This window comes from Colletes gigas, unplaced genomic scaffold (genome assembly GCF_013123115.1).
Source record: "Colletes gigas isolate AHSC1104 unplaced genomic scaffold, ASM1312311v1 Colletes_gigas_Sc00019, whole genome shotgun sequence".
Taxonomy (NCBI): domain Eukaryota; kingdom Metazoa; phylum Arthropoda; class Insecta; order Hymenoptera; family Colletidae; genus Colletes; species Colletes gigas.
Window position 1 is genome coordinate 3,048,195 of NW_025106648.1, and position 18,944 is coordinate 3,067,138.

At 37.2% G+C, this 18,944-nt stretch overlaps 1 protein-coding gene across 5 annotated transcripts in view; it reads right to left on the reverse strand.

Moving 5' to 3' along the window:
* The window catches only part of LOC122400637 (protein doublesex), a 226,000-nt gene that overhangs the window by 130,519 nt on the left and 76,537 nt on the right, over positions 1-18,944 (reverse strand). For 2 of the 5 annotated variants that reach the window (XR_006259365.1, XR_006259364.1), the window contains exons 4-5: positions 11,232-11,375; positions 7,559-9,498 (exon numbers count right to left, since the gene is read on the reverse strand). Coding sequence is in view for 2 of the 5 variants with exons in the window: in XM_043402185.1 (XP_043258120.1) it covers positions 10,081-10,199; positions 11,232-11,375 (263 nt within the window). In the remaining 3 variants the exon portion in view is untranslated. Of the gene's footprint in view, positions 1-7,558; positions 9,499-9,530; positions 10,200-11,231; positions 11,376-18,944 lie in introns of those variants that run through there. The other 3 variants (XR_006259366.1, XM_043402185.1, XM_043402184.1) reach the window with 3 other exon arrangements.

Consider the following 18,944-nt stretch of genomic DNA (forward strand, 5'->3'; position numbering starts at 1 on the left):
ACAGTTTTTAGTCATTCGCTTCCCCGATGTTCCATTAAAGCTTCACGATGATCTAAACCGATCCTTGACAAATTTGCAAGATTCTACCGATTCTGGTCAACTTCTGTCCAATCAATTTTACGTGTCTCAAAGTGGACTAGTTTACATTACAATATTTTTATAAGTTGTGAACAACTACTATATAGTAAAACATATTTTGATCGAGTCACCAGATGAAGGTAATGGGTATTTAAATTTTATTTACGGAATAATTCGAGTCTTATACGCTATGAGCAATGGCCGCCCAAAGGAAAAATTTCAGCATCGATCTTCGACGCTTCCAATCAATTTTTCATTTATTACAATATTTTTCTACATTGTGAACAACTACTATACAGTAAAATATGTTTTGTTTGAAAGTGAAAGGTATTTAAATTATAAACGAGCGAAGGGTTCGAATAGAGATAAATTCGACGAATAATTCGAGTGTTAATGCGAGGAGGAATGGCCGGCCAAAGGGGACGATTCGAGGCATCGATCATCGAATCTTTCCATTCGACGAGCAAAAGGCAAAACAAAACCTTGAAAATGCTTCCGGCGTCGTAATGGCACCGATTCTGTAACCTCTTCTCCAGAAGCATTAGTCGCCGTAATGCCTGGCGATAATTAAGGTATAACATGTGTACACTGACGTTACGGGCCCCATTACTATTTGCGCGAGACCGCGGCTGTGGCCAGTGACGGCCACCGCATAGCTCCGGACGATGTTCTTGCCAGCAAGACATTTTTCTTTTCACCGAGCATCATTAATCTCTGCCCCGAGCGACTAGGTGTGGACGTTCCCCATTCAGTTTGCGCGTGCTGAGCTACACGCGAATTACGCGTTAATACACACGCGGGCAAGAAGTTGCGGTACTTTGAAGGGCCACGGAACGATTGTCAAGCGTGAGAAACATAGTATCAGCAGGGACGCATAATAACGCACAGCGACATATGAAATTGTTCTGGAATAAAAACGTCTTCCCCCACCGTTTGAAATATTGTTTAAGCCGACGAAAGAAGTTGTAATTTGCGAAGAAATGTGTGTCAGGCTGGCCGCGAAAAAAAACATTCGTACGCGTCGCGGTCATCCCCGGGGCGACAAAAGAGAAACCTTTAACAAACGTCTCGGTTATTTATATCGACGAAATATTGATCCATAATTTAACGTGCTGGGTTGGCCAATAAGTAATTTCGACGATTGTTGATTTTCTTTTTCAATGGGAAACACGTTAACCCCTTGACGTACGATTTAATTCCGAATAATTTTTCAAACGTATACTATCACGAAAAGAATAGAATTGTTTTACGAATATGTGTTGATTTTAATTTACAAGACTTGATGACAAGCAAGCAGCCTTGTAATTGTGAGGCTTGACTCATCATTGTATGGCATGTGGTTAAAATCAAAATCTGTCAAAATTAGACTTTTTCCACAAAGGGAAAAACGCAGTACAAATAACAGAAGACATGGTTAACAATGCATCGTGATGAAGCTTTTAATCTAGTCATTTATTCGCGGTGAAACCCCTTTAGTACAAAAGGGAGTAGCATCTAAGAAAAAAGAAAATAAAAATTATACCAGAGAAAATATTATCACCATGTTTTGAGATTCTCTTTTGAAATGCTATAATAACAAACCATTTCTCAACTAATATTTATGAACATTATCACCTCTATTCAGTATAGAATACTATATTTAACTTTGATAAATGTTTAAATAAACGTTTAAATGCTTGTTTACTGTTCGAAGTGAACACCACTTGCTCCGAGTGGAAGTACAGCACATTTAATTGGATAAAAAAATTTGACTGATCGTACTAAATAAGAACTATGAGAGCTGACACGATTCTGGTTTAAAGCAATTAGTTTACAAAGGTCCTCGATAGAAGACTACAGTTGGCTAAAAGTATGTGATTTAGTCAAAGCAAAGGACCGATCCTGTACAGTGATAGACATGTAAATTACAAATGCCCCTTGCAAATCATTTCTCAAGTTGTGAACTCATGACATACACGGGCCTTAAGAGTATACAAGTACAATTACATGATTGATAACCTTCGATATGTTTCGTTCAGAATTTTAATATTTAACCGACCGTTGTAACATGTAAAGTTTGAGGCAGCCTTAATGGAATGATTAAGTGAGGCAGAATCTGCAACGTACTCCATTGTATGTATATGCATTCAACGTATCGGCCACATCATGCTCATGTCCTGAACTATATTCTACTCAACAAACGTTCCTTGGTTTCTTGTATTCCTTCAACAATTTCCATAACACAGACTTGTATACTTTTTATTACTTGCAACGAATTAGTAAAATTTCAAATTTTGTTATCGAATAGATTTTACTTTATTTGCTTGTCAAGAATTATTTACTTATCGTACTCCTCAAATAGAAATTCATCCTGACCCACATGCAAGTTAGGGGATAAGACAAAATCGTATCGAAAAGATTAATAAGTTGTTCTGACCAACTTCTAAAGTGTTAAAATCTCAGAAAGAAATATTTTTCTCTAAACAGATGCAACAGTTTTAGCACGATATTGTGACTGTATCGAACAACACGAATTACGTCTAATCTTTGCTCCGAAACCGTAAAAAAAAAATTGTAGTTTACACAACTCGAACAGTTTGAAGGAATAAATTTAGTCGACAAATGCATGGGTTGTGGACGTAATTTATAAGGCGATCGATCGTTTCGGATGGCCGTAACGGCGTGTTTTTAGCAACAGTGTATCCACTTCATTAAAACTGACACCGTTAATCGTCTACCTGTTCGCCGTAGACCAGCAGGAATGCGACTTTCCACATGGATTTAAAAGTATCCAACTGGGCGAACAGGCTCTGTTCACCCGCGAGCACACTTATCCTGAAACGACGTAGGCACGCGTGAAACATGACGTCTTCACCGTAATTACTAGTCCAGGATCACAACTCGAGCTAATAACGTTGCACTAACAAACTGTTCGCCGACGCCATAACGATCGAGCAATATTTCTTCTTGCAAAAGAACGCTTGAATATTATTTACGAATTCTGTAGGGCATTTCTTACAGCCTGCGTCCGAAAGTAGTTGAACATACACATAAATGATGTTTGGAAGGAAACGTTTAACCTTAATAACGACCTGCTGTTTTTCTCTGCTGCGATACAATCGCTTAGAACTAATACAATGCTGTATTATAACGGAAAATATACAGCTGCAACAATGAAAACGATTGTACATGTTTCTGTAATCATAAAACCAGAGGCTACAACTTATTTTCAAGTATACAGGGTGTTTGGCCAACCTTGGGAAAAATTTTAATGGGGGATTCTAGAGTCCAAAATAAGACGAAAATCAAGAATATCAATTTGTTGATGGAGGCTTCGTTAAAAAGTTATTAACAATTAAATTCAAAAATTTCAAATCGTTCTGGAAAAATTATTTTCGGTTGCGGGGATCAATTACAATCATTTTTTATGAATAGACATACCCCCGAAATCCTACCCACTTTCTAGAAAAAAATTCGAGAAGGTGTGAAATTTCTCAACGGAACACAAAAATTTCAAATCGTTCTGGAAAAATTATTTTCGGTGACGGGGGTCAATTACAATCATTTTTGGTGAATAGACATTCCCCCGAAATTCTGCGCATTTTCGAGAAAAAAATTCAGTACGAGCAGAACTTTAAACGTTAATAACTTTTTAACAAAGCCTCCATCAATAAATTGGTATTCTTGATTTTCGTCTTATTTTGGCCTCTAGAATACCCCATTAAAATTTTTCCCAGGGGTGACCGAACACCCTGTATAAGTTCAGAAATTTTGAAATGTTAGGGTTTTTATCCATCGCCATTTTAAACTAGAATAAAGATTTAACGCATATTTAATTTTAGAAATGGTTCAGGAATTTTGAAATGTTAGGGTTTCTATCCACCGCCATTTTAAACTAGAATAAAGATTTGACGCAACTTCCTTACATTAGCATACATTTTAAACAAATTTTACACTTTTTACTCTTTTGTTTTATCTCTTTGACTAAGTTCTATTAATTTACATACCGCAGAAGGCCCAATTAGATGTCTCAATGTTTATTAAGTAAATAAAGTATGCAAAATATATGCAGTAGAACCTCAATTATTGCATGAAAGACTCATTTAGTGTGGTGGATATGTTACCCATGAGCCATAAGTTTTGGAGATAGACTGTTTAAACTACTACTCCAACAATTGAAATTTCACTATAGCTATACTTATAAAAAGTATACAGCTGTTACTGTAAGTTTTTATGTGACTAACAAATCAGGAAAATTGATCAAATTTCAGGGATGAAGATACATACACTAATACTTCAATTAAATATTCAACTTCTATAGCATGTTGGAGGAATATTACGGAAGACTCATGTAATTCTTTTATGGAGAACTATAATATCAAGCCAATATTGTATCGATGCAAAGAAGTATCTAAAGTAACAAGAAGTATTTTTTTTTTATTTATTCTATTGAAGAAGATAAAATGAAAAGAATTTCGAAAATTTTCAAAATCAGATTCTAAATTACGTTCTTCGTGACATACAAACATAAACGAAATAACCTTGTAAATAAGAAATCTTCTCAAGTTTCATTGTTTCGTTTATTAAAACGTTTGAATGAGAATAGTAAAAATTTGTTACAAACTTCTAAATAAGAGATAATGTGAATTTTCAATACGAAATAAAAGTCTTGAGTTTAGCTTCATTACATCGCTATAGAAAAACAGGTAACGTGATCGAAATAATACGCGCAGGAGGGCACTAACAGTAGATAATATTACAACGAACGAACCATAGCTCGCTTAAGCGACTTATAATGGTCGGCTCGTGTAAACAGTAGCCAAGTAGGTAGTCTACTTAACAAATTATACCACACAATCTACCTTTTTCACGCCTGCTTGACCACCACACCTTTGTAAATTTAACTCGCCACCGAACAAAGAGAATGACCGAGGGTAACGTGTTTCGCCATTATGTCGCACTTTCTGTTATTCATGAAACGATCTTTCCACAAACGGCTAAATACACTTATTCCAACAAGACGGTGCATTGTTCGATACTTTAACTATCTTCTAATGTAAATACTTTAGTATATACGACCGTCCTTTTGTGTTTCATTGCAGCTAATGAAAAATTTCGTTTAAATTGTCTGCAATTGAGAAACGATGAAAGCAATCTCCGCGTATTAAATCGTGTTTTACTCAACTTTTTCAACTTTGTCATCACATACAGAAATTTGAAATAGAAGAATTGGTAGTAATAGTGACGTTGCTACAAATTGCTAACTTCGTCTGAATATTATCTAAAACGCTATGGAACACCGTTCAAAACAAAATTCCGACACTCGAAAAATCGCAGAAAAGAATGTTTTCATTTTACAAATAATACTTTTCTTTGAAAATACTTTTTAGTTGCCATTTTCTTCCGTGATAAAATATACAAAACGAAACCCAGCAGTTGTATATTCCAATATCAATATCGTACTAAACTTTGTCACACGTGATTTTAGTAGAGACAAAATACAACTAGCAAAAGCAACGCGCGCGCGCGCGCGCACTTTTAACAAGATTGGCAGACTTCCATTGGACGGATTTAGTGGTTGTCGGCAAGTCAACAAAGATCGTAATAACGGCAACATAATACCTGCAAAAATATCCTGTAATTATTCCTGGTTGGCAAGGGAAGAATATTTATTATAGCCGCTATATTAGACGGTTGCGACAATGAACGTCGTTGTACTTTGTACGAACATTCGATTCTAATTTTGACGGGAAACACGTCGACGAGAAGTACGAATAACAGAATGATTAAGTGCACGAAGATGCATGGAAATTTATAACTCCTCTGTGAATTTCTATCTAGTCACAAAATTTTCAGTAAAATGTTAATAATAATTCTTTTCAACGCAGTTTAAGTTGCAAATCTTGAGACGCTAATTAATGCTTTTATATGTATATAATATGATACAGAAATGTTGTAAAATGAATATATTCAAAATTGGGTTTTTTTCGAAATCAAAGTTTGTGTTCCTCAATTAAACTGATATTAAATTAGGTGCATAAATTACTGTCACTAATATCACTATCACTATTGTTATTTTTAGTATTCATAAATAAGAGTTTAATAGTTCTTTCGATGATATGATTCAACTACCAGAATTTTGAATATATTCATTTTGCAGTTGCAATTCTTCCAATATTCTTCACGAAATTTAAATGTAACCTTTTTTTCTGCTACATTTTTTACTTACACATCATTTCAATCAGGTTTAATTCACAATAGAGGAAGTCTCAAAACTGTAATATTTTTTAATTTTGTAATCTATTGCATATGTAACATGATGCTTTACATTGCTTTGCAATGTACAATAGCTCAATTTTGTCCATGTCATTGGTACATGAGGCAGCTTTCGATCGTAACTCTGCAATATTACTTTTTAACCCTTAGAGTACTGTGCCGGAGTCACTGTTGACTCGTCACTTTCTTCGAGACACGAACCAAGTCTCGCTATTGCGACGGAGATAATTGTGTACACACAATTGACTAATTTCAACTATAGCGAGCAAGACAGACAGAAACGAGAAAACACATACTGTCTTCTTTACTTGTTTATACGTGTTTTCAAGTGGTCCTTCTGTCGAAGGAAGACATATGTATGCGTGAGCTCGAGTTTCAAGCAAACAAAAATATATCTATTGTAATGAAATAATGTTTGATATTATTTTTTCTTCTCGACGCGACTGATAGAAAACATTGCCCATAACCATTTTACATTTATAGTTTATTTATTTACTATATTATAGTTTAGTTTTATTGAAACTAAATTTCCATAAATTTCAATTACGTTTACGTGCAAAGTGTAGATAGTTACGAATTAATATTGTCAGACTAAACGTAATCTTTCACTTCTTTTATTACACTAATTGGCGAAGCATTGAATATACCGATAAATTCGGGGTTCTTTTTCCTGTAAATATAAAGTATCGGCGATACTGGCGATACGAAAATAATGTTGTGGCGTTGCCTCCCATGCTCGCCGCCAGAGGGATCGCGCTCTCACAAGCGCTCGACCGACTCCTCATTTGCATTTCACGCCTCCTACGATATTCTCACGAGTTCCTACCCTCAGCAAAGCAACGCCACAATGTTGTATTCAGTCATAAAATACTAACTTTTGAAGTTTGAAATCTCAAACAACTTTAAAATTTGTTTACTGATAGAACAATTGATAGCCAACGATCTTGCTAATCTTATTGTTTACGAAAGCCCTAAAAAAGGAGTCAAAGAACATCGGACAAGCCTCGTTAGGCAATATGAAACATTATCGATGTTCTTACGCGGCTACAAATAAAATAAAATGATTCCATAAGATTGCATTCACCCGCGCGAACAGAACACATCGATGATTTACCATTCGCGTCGATCAAATATTGTACTTTCTCCGGCTACGCGTTCCCTTTTTCCATCATTTTTCGCTGTCATCGGCGTAAGCTAATCGCAAAAATAGAGCAACAGATCCTACCTTGATATTCGCCGCAGATCCCATCCAACCGAACCGCGAATTAGGACGTGTCTTCGAGTGGAGAAAACCCAACAGTGCACAACTTACGAGACACCCGCGATCCTTGCCGACACAATTGCATAGAAAGCATTGCTTTCTACGAACAAAGACACTTCGTTCGCGCGTCACTTTCTAAAGGAATCATTCTTGCGTCGAATTTGAACGATAACTTTTGCGAAAGCAACGGGAACGCAACAACGCGTTCCATTCTTTCCACTTTCTTGAAACGTTGATCATCTTCCTGACGATGACGCATACGGGGATCAGCGAATTAATCTTCGAGTGATGAGACCAAGATGCCTGGGGGATCTTCGAGCACGACGATCGCGTAGTTAGATCGCAACCAGCGAAAATTAGCGTTTCTTTTTTTTCACGATTTAAATGGAAGATCGCAGACGCAACGAAATTGTAACGAATCGAAGGATTCCAATGAGAATCTTGTCAAAACGCGGACAAGTCGAGGATGACATTTCTTTGGTGTAACGATTTGTAATTCGCGTACAATTTTATGCAACGTTCCATCAACAACGAAATAGTTCACAAAGTAAAGATTAACGCGAGAATGATAATGCTCAAATCAATTAAGCAATTCTGAAACGGAGCTCGACAGTAACTAATCATTCTTTTATTGCGTTCATGATTAATTAATAACATCATCGAGGAAAAGAACATTAATTACTTGCTAGGATCGATCATTAATCAGGCACTACGCAATTAATCTTATCGTTAACTTTGTAATCGCGAAATGAAAAATTACTTCAAACTTTGCTGTAACTAATGATGTGCATACGTACAGAATGATGGGGTCTGATTGATTGAATTACAAAGAAAATTCTACAATAACGTGTTTGATGTACGCTAAAAATTGTATAGTTCAAATTCTTTCTTTTCTATATTGTCAGCAAATCTTATACCTAACAATCAAGAATAAATAAATAGTTTTTATAATCTTATCAACAATAGATAAAACGTTTACTAACTGTTATATTTGTCTAGATTGTATCTGTTATTCATTAGTTACAGCTGCGCAGTAATTATAAATAAAAATATGATTCAATAGAACTTTTCTACAAAGTCTAGCTTGTAATTAAATAGACACAAATTGAAATAAATGGTTAACTTTTCTGTTCGAAAACTCTGTCAGAACTTAGATTTTAATTATCTTATAATATTTTTATGAAAAAGAAAATGTTTATTGTTAAGTCCACCTATAAAAATTGTTCTTGTAAATTTTTGCAATTTGTTTCAGATCGTTATTAGAAAATGTAAATAAAATTAACTCGGACGCAATTTAGATTTTATTCCAAAAAGTATATTTTGTTTCTGCCGTACCGTGACTGCTACACTTCCTAGTTACGCTACTGTTCGTATTACTCAAAATATCCGAGCATTAAGGAGTTAAGCGCGCGAAATGTCCCGTGAAATTTGTATAACAAACACGAAAGACGAAAGTGATGTAACGCGATGTTTAAGTAATCCGACTGTGTTGCCAATTTCGTCGCGCTGCGATATCCACGTTGTTTTCCGGTGCTTTCGAGGGGGAAAAAGTATCTTCCAACCGTTGAATTGCCAAAATCAAATATATCTTTGTCGCTTCTCCAAATCCAATGAAACGGAATTTGTTATTTCTGTCCGGCGCATTCGCAAAGGAATTTTATTCACTAAAGTATAACTCAATTGCGATCAGGAATATAATTAAATTGTCAATTTCATTGACAAAATATAATTCAATTGAAATATGATTCAATTGTATACGAAAAACAATAGAAATTCGCTTGAAAAGAGCTCTCGAAATTGTAAAAATTTTACGACTTTTCAAGTTGGTAGTAATTGTATAATGAACGAAAGAATCCTCTCCAAAATGGAATCCCAAGAACTATTCGGGCGATAAGCTATTGAAGCTAGAGAAAAAAAATTTTTTTTTCGGCTTAAGCCTTTCGCTACTACGGGTGACTGCATAAAATGCCACTGACGTACTACGGGTAACTATAGTCACACGTCATAAAATACAATTGACACACGACAGGCGATTTTAGTCACTCTGCATAAGATGCTGTGTATTGGATATATGACCAGCGATTGGAGTTATTTCACATCGAGTATCTTTTCATGGTATGTAACATCAACATTTTGTTTTTATCATTAAAATTTTTTTTTTTTCAATGAACACCGTCAAACCAACTCGGGTTGTAGTGAAGCGTAAACGCGGTCGCTGACGATCTTACTCGAGCACCGTGCACATTTTTGGTGCGGCGGCCCGTTCAGTGGGAGTACCGCGGCGGAGAACCCGCCAGTAGCGAAAAGGTTAAGAAATATGAAATAAAACTATAATATTGTTGCGACGGAGAAACCGGCAACCATTTGAAAGATTAGAACTACGAGAGACCTCGTAGAGACAAGACGTATCATAAAAGTTCTGTAAATAAAGTTTCCCGTCACCAGTTCTCAGTTTTAGTTTTGTGTTGAGTTATTGAGTTATCGTGTTATTGGGTTAATGTGTGAAAATAAGTTTTACAATGACCACTCACCCCGGCGCAACAATATTGATGAAGTAAGCACAGAGTGTAAAAATAGATTTTGCCGTGACTATCATAGGCGTATTCTGTAACAAAACTTGATTATTATTTTAAAGGTCAAAATTTGTTATGATTTTATACATATACAGGGTGTTCTGCCACCTCTGGGGAAAATTTTAATGGGATATTCTAGAGGCCAATAAAAGACGAAAATCAAGAGTAGCAATTTGCTTATTGAGGCTTCGTTAAAACATTATTAACGTTCAAAGTTCCGCCTGTGAAAGTAGCTTTCATTCAGCATGAGAAACTACTTACTGACGTATCGACAACCTAACAGTTTTCTGTTCTTGTATAGTGATATAATGAACCTAACTCAAGACTTTTATTTCGTATTGAAAATTCACATAGTCTCTTATTTAGAAGCTAATAACAAATTTTTACTATTCTCATTCAAACTTTTTAATAAACAAAACAATGCAGCTTGAGAAGATTTCTTATTTATAAGGTTATTTCGTTGAATATCATCAAACGAATATGTTTGTCCATAACTTCTATTTCACGAAGAACGTAATTTAGAATCTGATTTTGAAAATTCTCAAAATTCTTTTGGTTTTATCTTCTTTACCCCAAAAATAGATGAATTTCACGCTCTCTCTGTGAAAATCTTGCCGAGAGAGTTTTGATATGCTTTTTTTTTTGAATTTTCATAAGACAGGTTGAATCTTATTCAACGTAAAGTGTTTACGTTCCCATGACTGGACACAAAAATCTAACAATAAGACTGACGATAATGTCGGTAAGTAGAATTTTTTATGCTGCATGAGAACCATTAGCACTAACCTGCCACGACGTTCCGCGCGAAAAGAGTTTTAAACGTTAATAACTTTTTAACGAAGCCTCGATCAACAAATTGGTATTCTTGATTTTCGACTAGAAATTTTCGTCTAGAGATTTTCCCTAGAATCTCTCATTAAAATTTTTCCGAGAGGTAGCCAAACACCCTGTATATGTATACATTGCAACATGAGCATATGCAAAATGAAGCACTATTAATACGCCTGTGATAAAAACACCAAATTGCCAAGTTCATGAACAAGAAGTTATAAATGGCACTTTACCTTCCATTATGCGTCTCACAGCCTCTTCGAGATTAGCTCCTGCATCCTTCAAAATGACATACATAAGGGGTAGCATTTCCCAAGAGTATTGGAAAAGCTCTAGAAGCTTGGTACTGTACTCCAGCAGCATCTCTACACTGTCACCTGTAACATAATAAAAAGTCCAATTATTAGTGAGATACTCATAAATATTCATTTTGAAATAAGATAGGAAATATATTTCAAGTTGTTGAAATCATGGCACGATATTTATCAATTTTAATTAGACACTCGAATATATTCGAACGTGTAATATAAATTCTAGTTTGTTTAAAAAGAAAGTAGTATGCAACATGAATGTTAAATGCCAAGGTTACTTGGACGTAATAATACTCTTTTTGAAAATGTTCCAAACTGAATTTATAACACGAACATTGCCAAAATACATTCTACTTAAGATTCATATCCGCTGATGCATGTAATCGCATTTTTGATTGCGCGCAACAGTGAAAATCTGTTTAAAAATTCATTCGATGATTTCCAAAACTTGCAGTTTAAACGTGTTTAATTTTCAAATAGTATTTCGTAAAATATTTATATTTCTTTTGTTAGTAAGAAGAATAACAATGAAGACTAATGAGAAAATGTGTGTAGTTCTATTTAAAAAAGAAAAAGAAAAGAATTTGCAAGAAGAGAAGAATTACTGTGCAAAAAGTTAGAATTATCTACAGTAGTCTTTCGCTTGAAGAATAATAATTTAAAATAACGGCAATAAAGAAGCTTTCAAATTCCTTATTTTTTCCAATCTGAGTATGGATAATTTATTTTTGAGAATCTACACGATAATGTCAAATGGGAGAAAAATTTTATTAAAAATGTACTGAACTCGATAGACCATGATTCTCTTGTTTAACAAAAGTACTCAGAGGCAATGTGACCAAAACGATTCCCAGAACGTACATAACGCGACACGCAGTCGAGAAAAAAATTAATAATGGCCTTTTTTCGTATTTAACGACTCTTGTGCCCCGTTACCTGTAACCGAATCAGACTTTCACGCAACTTTCTAACACCTGTTGCAGTCGATGACGAGAATCGAATCAATTGCCCTAAGAAGCATTATTGCCATTCACCGATATCTGTTTCTTTAACTGAAAAAAACGGAAAAGAAAACAAACGCACACACTAAGAGAATTGTGGACGAAATATCCGTATCCTGGAAGAAAGTTAGATACGTGTCCTTTTCTATATCAGACCATGAATTCCACCTTTCGCTCTTAAACATAATACCCAGTATACTGTTATTTTTGAACTCCATACATGACAAATTGAATTCTGCACAATTGATTTTGTCGAACTATTTGCATTGAATGCAGAATAATTTTTTCGTTTTCTTGACGAAAGATTAACAGGTCAATTATATGCTGATGTCTTGTTTAATCAAATAAACTATTGAAATAAGTTCTATGCAGTTCTATTGCGCGCGTGCTCCTTCCCCAATTAAATTCGTTTGGTTATTTAACATTCATCGCCAATGTTGGCATACATCGACAACGTATACAAGAAGGCTACCAACGATTCCGGTAAAGTACTTAGAACATTTGAAAGATTGAGAAAACCTGTTATACAACGTCCACGTGCTAGAATTTGCGAGGAATATGCTCATTTCCAGCACTCCTGAGAAGACAACTGTTCGTTGTTGGAGTACAAAGTGTCAAACAGAGTGTACGTTTTATATGTAAAGAATGTACATGGACGTCGCCAGCATCTGTAATTCGGTAATATCCTTAATTACTCTACCAACGATCATGTATACAAGTATGAATGTGTGCGAGCGTTATGAATGACCCAATCTATGATAAGAAGTCTGCGAAGTAAACACGTGCCAAAACTAAAACTGTCAATTTATTATCTAAAACCGTAGTAACTAAAAGTAAAACTTATCAATATGAACTTTTTCGTTGTTTTTGTGTTCTAAATCAACCGCTAAGGTGGATTTTAACCCCTTGTTGTACAATGACGAGTCAGACTTGTTACAAGTTTTTAATGTTAAGTTTCACAATCATGTCAAGTTTCAAATCAAGTCTTATATATTAAAATTAACCTTTTTTTACGTTTAATATATTCTTTTTCGTGGCCATTCCTTGTACGAACAAATTTAAATAAAATTGAATAGTATACGTTTGAAAAATTATCGTACATCAAGGTGTTAATTGTTGGAACGTTCCTTAATAAGATAATTCCAGGAGAAATGAACTATGTAGATACAAAAGTCTTGAAAAGCCCGACAAATATTACAAGTTTTAACTTACTTTAATTCTATAAACTATACTTGTAAATAGAAGTATATCTTACTATATCTTTTCAATTTCAGTTGGAAAGATTTTTGTGAAATATAAAACAAGCACGTATTTTATTAACTTTCCCTACATATTATGTCAATTTAAAGCACTTTTAATGATTCTTAATCTAAGATTTGTTGCATTCTGTGCACAGTGAATAACTTCAAGCCTTAAAAATGGGACAGTAAGACCAGATTTTTCTTTAAATTAGGAAATATATTCGTACCGTCGTGTTAATCAAGTTCAACATAAATTGCAAACAAATAATAATTGCGAGTTCTGTAACTTTAACACTTTGACTGACATGAAACTAGAAAAATTAATTCTCAAGTTAAGATGTCGACGGAAAAAATTTGGATAGCATATGCGAATTTTAGCAAACTTACAAAAATAAATGCCGAAACAAATTATAAGTTATGTAGTTCACAATGGTTTAAAATCAAAATTTTAGTCTTCCAGAAAATTGCACGGTTTTCGTCTGGCAATGAACGTGTTAAATATGAAATCTGACACTGGTCAAATTGTTCCGTGAATCTAATAGAAACTATATATACAGTTGAAATTCCAAGAAGACTCAAAGAAAAACATTGACACTCGATCTGATAACATATAAAAAAAAAAACTTGTAAAACGATCGAAAGAGGCCGCACGCCGGAAGCCATCGCTGGTAAATCGTAGGAGCGTTCGGTTCGCGGGACCACGTGGCATAAATCCCCGCGACATGAGTCGTCGAAAAGACACTGTAAAAATAAGCTGGGCGCATGCTCGTTGGTAAAGTGGCGACCTCGTGTCGTCGTAAATATCAATTTTAAATAATCACCGGGAATCGTTGCTAGCGCGCACGCTGGGTGCAGTAGGGGTGATGGTGGACGGCTCGAGGGACACGAGAAACCGTGAATGCCTAGGCGTCCGCGAACATGGACAAGGACAATAATTCCCTGGCCGTTATGACATGATATATTAGACATTAAGATAGCCAATGGTGGCGCGTCCGCTTGGCGCAGCTCCGCCTATAAGGGGCCTTCTGGAACGTTTTTAAAAGGTGGAAATAGCTTTCCCCCTCCTTCTTCCCTTCGCGGAGCTCGCACAATCTCTTTCTCCCTATTCTCTCTTCCCCTCGCTCTCTGCCCCCTCCCTCCCTCACGCGCTTGCCAACCTTCTACCGCTCTATCGAATAGACAACACGACGCAGGAGCAGGTGCCGCGCTGCCGCCGGGACGCCCGGCGTTGGTCCCCCCCTTCTCCCATGTGCAGGTGAACCCGGCCAACCACGTGCTCCGTACGTGCGCGTGTGCGTGTCCTCTCTCTAGAACCGGCGTGCTTGCAGAGAGAGAGAGAGAGAGAGAAGCGGAGAACGCCAACGTGGGAGTGGAACAGAGCGAAATTCATGGTGCGGAGAGAAAGGAAAGCATTCGGTGGAGGGGCTCTGCCCTCCGGTCGGAGGAGGGCTGTACCGACGATATGGAGGAGCGAGAGAGAGAGACTTGGGTCGCCCCTTTCGGTACCATCCTGGTCTTCCGTTCAACGAAGATTGCGACTGGCGTTATAGTCTCTCTCCTCTCTCTTTCGATACAACGTACTCGTTCTATCCCTACACCCCTTTGCGTGCTTCCGTTATCAGGTATGCTTTCCTCCGCTTCGGCGAACTTTTCGCCACTAGCCGCCATTTTGTTCGTGACGTCAATGTCGCGCGGTCTCGATCAGGTGAACGCATAAGGGGTGGGGAAACTCGTGGAAATACACAGGCACGTATATGGACTAATAGCGGCGAACAAATCACAGTATTACTATCTATAGGTTGACGAGTGTGGCAAACCGGTCGATTTGGTGAAGGAACGCTCGGGGTGGGATTCACCGCCAATTGAGGACACTGTTTCTCACCGATTTTTCGGGAAACGACCAATGGCTAGCGTCACCTTTAGTTCAAATGTTCTACATCTGCACATCTGCGGCTGAACGATTTGGGAAGACGATTGATGAACCTTCGATGGTCGCAATCTTCTATTCGAAGTATAACACTTTGAGAAGTTCCACATTTATATCTTACTCAGGCCACTAGAGTCACTAGAATGACCTGAATAAGCAATGGCTACCGTCACTATTCGTTAAAATATGAAACGTTTTATGTTCCACATTTAAAATGTCTTCAGTCTGGAGAAGCGCGACTGAACGATTTGAGAAGACAATTTGATGAACCTTCGATGGTCGCAATCTTCTATTCGAAGTATAACTCTTTGAGAAGTTCCACATTTATATCTTACTCATGTCACTAGAGTCAATAGAGGCACTAGAGTGACCTGAATAAGCAATGGCTACCGTCACCTTTCGTTAAAATGTTTTACGTCTGGAGATGCACATCTGAACGATTTGACGATTGGTGAACCTTTGATAGACGCAATCTTCTATTCGAAGTGTAATTCTATGCGAAGTTAGTTACTTTAAATATGGCATACTTGATGCACGGACGATGAAAAAACGAATAAAATAAATTTGTAATGTGCAAACAAATCTCTTCTAAATCCACCAATGACACAACGTCCACTGTTGGCTAGAACAGACGACCATTTTATGGGCTGCCACAAAATATAAAAGACGAAATAATGATAGAACACGTGTATAAGCGATATTTGACAATACGCAGACGTTTTTGGAAATGTGGTTAAAAAAGAAACTTCCATCCGCAAACTGGTCAAAATATGCAACATTCTTTTATAAACGGTTACATTTAATACGAGGGCGGTCCGATAAGTACTTAGCCTACAAAAGAAAAACGAAAATTTTGGAAAAGTGGCGATTTATTTATCTACATAGTCTCCTTTCAGCTCGATACACTTGACCCAGCGATGCTCCAACTCCTTTAACCCGTCTGAAAAATACGTTTTCTGGAGGTCTGCAAAGTAGGCCTCCGTGGCGGCGATAACCTCCTCATTCGACTCAAATTTCTGCCCAGCGAGTGACTTTTTCAAATTTGGAAACAAAAAGAAGTCGCACGAGGCCAAATCTGGAGAATACGATGGATGGGGCAGCAGTTCGTAGCCTAATTCGACCAATTTGGCCTTGGCGACGGCGGAGGTGTGAGCCGGTGCGTTGTCATGGTGGAAGAGCACTTTTTTCTTCGCCAAATGGGGCCGTTATTTCTGCAATTCGGCGTCGAATCGGCCCAATAATCCGGCATAGTAGAGCCCTGTGATCGTTTTGCCCTTGACCAGGTAGTCGATGTAGATCACACCTTTTGAATTCCAAAAAACGGTGGTCATCACCTTTCCGGCCGATAGGACAGTCCTCGCCTTCTTCGGAGCACATTCGCCGGGTGAAGTCCACTGTTTCGACTGTTCCTTGGTCTCTGGTGTGTACCAGTGGATCCATGTTTCATCGACGGTCACGAAACAACGCAGAAACTCCTTCGGATTCCGCCTAAACAGCATCAAACACTGCTCTGAAATGGACTCACGGTTGCGCTTGTTGTCCGGAGTAAGCAAACGCGGCACTCATCGCGCCGACAGCTTTCTCATGCCCAATATTTCATGCAGGATATGACCCACGCGGTCTTTTGAGATGCCTACTGTCTCAGCTATCTCGCGCACCTTCAATCGGCGGTCTGCCAATACGAGATCGTGAATTTTTTTCACGTTATCCTCCGTGGTAGCCGTTTTCGGGACACCTGGACGTGGCTCATCAAAAACTGACGTGCGACCACGTTGAAACTCGTTAAACCAATTTTTGACGGTCGCCATCGAAGGAAAACAGTCACCGTACACAGCATCCAAGCGCTCTTTGATTTCGCTGCGCGATTTCCTTTCCAAAAACAAGAATCGAATCACCGACCGATATTGCTCTTTTTCTATTTTTCTAAAATACGCGGACACACCCGCTTCCACACGCGGTCAAAACAAAACTACGAGTCCGATTCGGCTGAAATTTTGACAGAAGCTGTCTACGAGAATGTACTACACGGTAGTAAATTTCTCTTGCGATCGTGGCGACCATCGGGTGGTGAGGCTAAGTACTTATCGGACCGCCCTCGTATATTAGCAAATCAATATCATATTGTACTAAAAATTGTAACTGTTTCGTGATGAATTAAAACAAAAAACTTTCATGTTGGGACGCGTAATATTTATATTATACTTCCACTAAAATGCAATAATCACTACACAGACCTAACTGTGACCAATCGAACGTCGATGGAAAATATCATAAAAAAAGTACAACACGATTATATCGATATGGATTAATTATATAATACCAGAGGCTGGTATCTGCTACGTCTGGTTCGTAAATGAGAAGATACGCTGAAACGAGTGCTGTTCATGCACTCGACGATGAAATACCTAAGTGCTGCTTGTATCAGAAACGCACACAAACAAACGCGAGGTCTTTGACGCTGGCTTTCGTAAAAGAATCACCGTCGGTTCGTGCAGCCTAACGATTACAAACAATTTTCCGCGTTGAACGTTAAGTAAATATCTTCCTAGAAGGGAAACGAGACCGTAACGAGGGTTTCTCGTTGAAATCAGAACCAAAAATTAGAGAGCTCTCGCGAGCCCTAGTAAACATCATTGATGCCTGCAGACAGGTGGAATTTATACGATTGCCCCGTGTCATTCATCAAGTCATTTAACTGTCATACTTCGAAGGGAAACATGAAAGCAAATCCTTGGTCATACATATTTATGTATACGTCTATTCGAGCATAGAAGTGCCCATCGAAACGTAGTAATTTGTTCTTTTATTCAGGACAATGCTGAATTCAATTAATCACAGGATGCAGAAAATTCTGACCACAAGTGCTCGAAAGTTGTTTGAATTTTGTAACATTCTTGATCCGGATCTAGAGAAAAAGGCCTTCTGATCATTTAAATTTGTTTCTTGCGTAACGCTATTATATCAATTATTCAATAACAAATCCCCGTATTAGATCGTTCAGTCCAACACTTTGAGTTTTTTATCCGACGAACGTTATTCCAAGGATAAGTATTTATTTTGGACATATAAAATAAAACAAACTTACCAAGGAAGCCTCGAATGCATTACTTTTTGTTGTACTTGTAAGTGGACAAAATAGTAATTAGAGAAACGTAAAAAACAAACTGATAACAATTCTGACAAACGATGCCATTATCCAACGTAGAAAAGAAATTTCTAACATATATTAAGTTTTAAAAACATAGTATTACGGGTTGAAATGTGTATTTCAAATGTAATTGACACTGTTTATTGATCGAGTCGCAGGAAATGTGTTGTAAAATATAACGCACTGTATGAGATACAATAGTATATTTAAAAGGAAAGATTACATGTGGTTACTTTGTGAGCTCGTTAACGACTGCCTAATATTCAGCGCAGATCGGCATCGCGGTGCTCGCGTACGCAGCGACGCCAATCGTTCGTC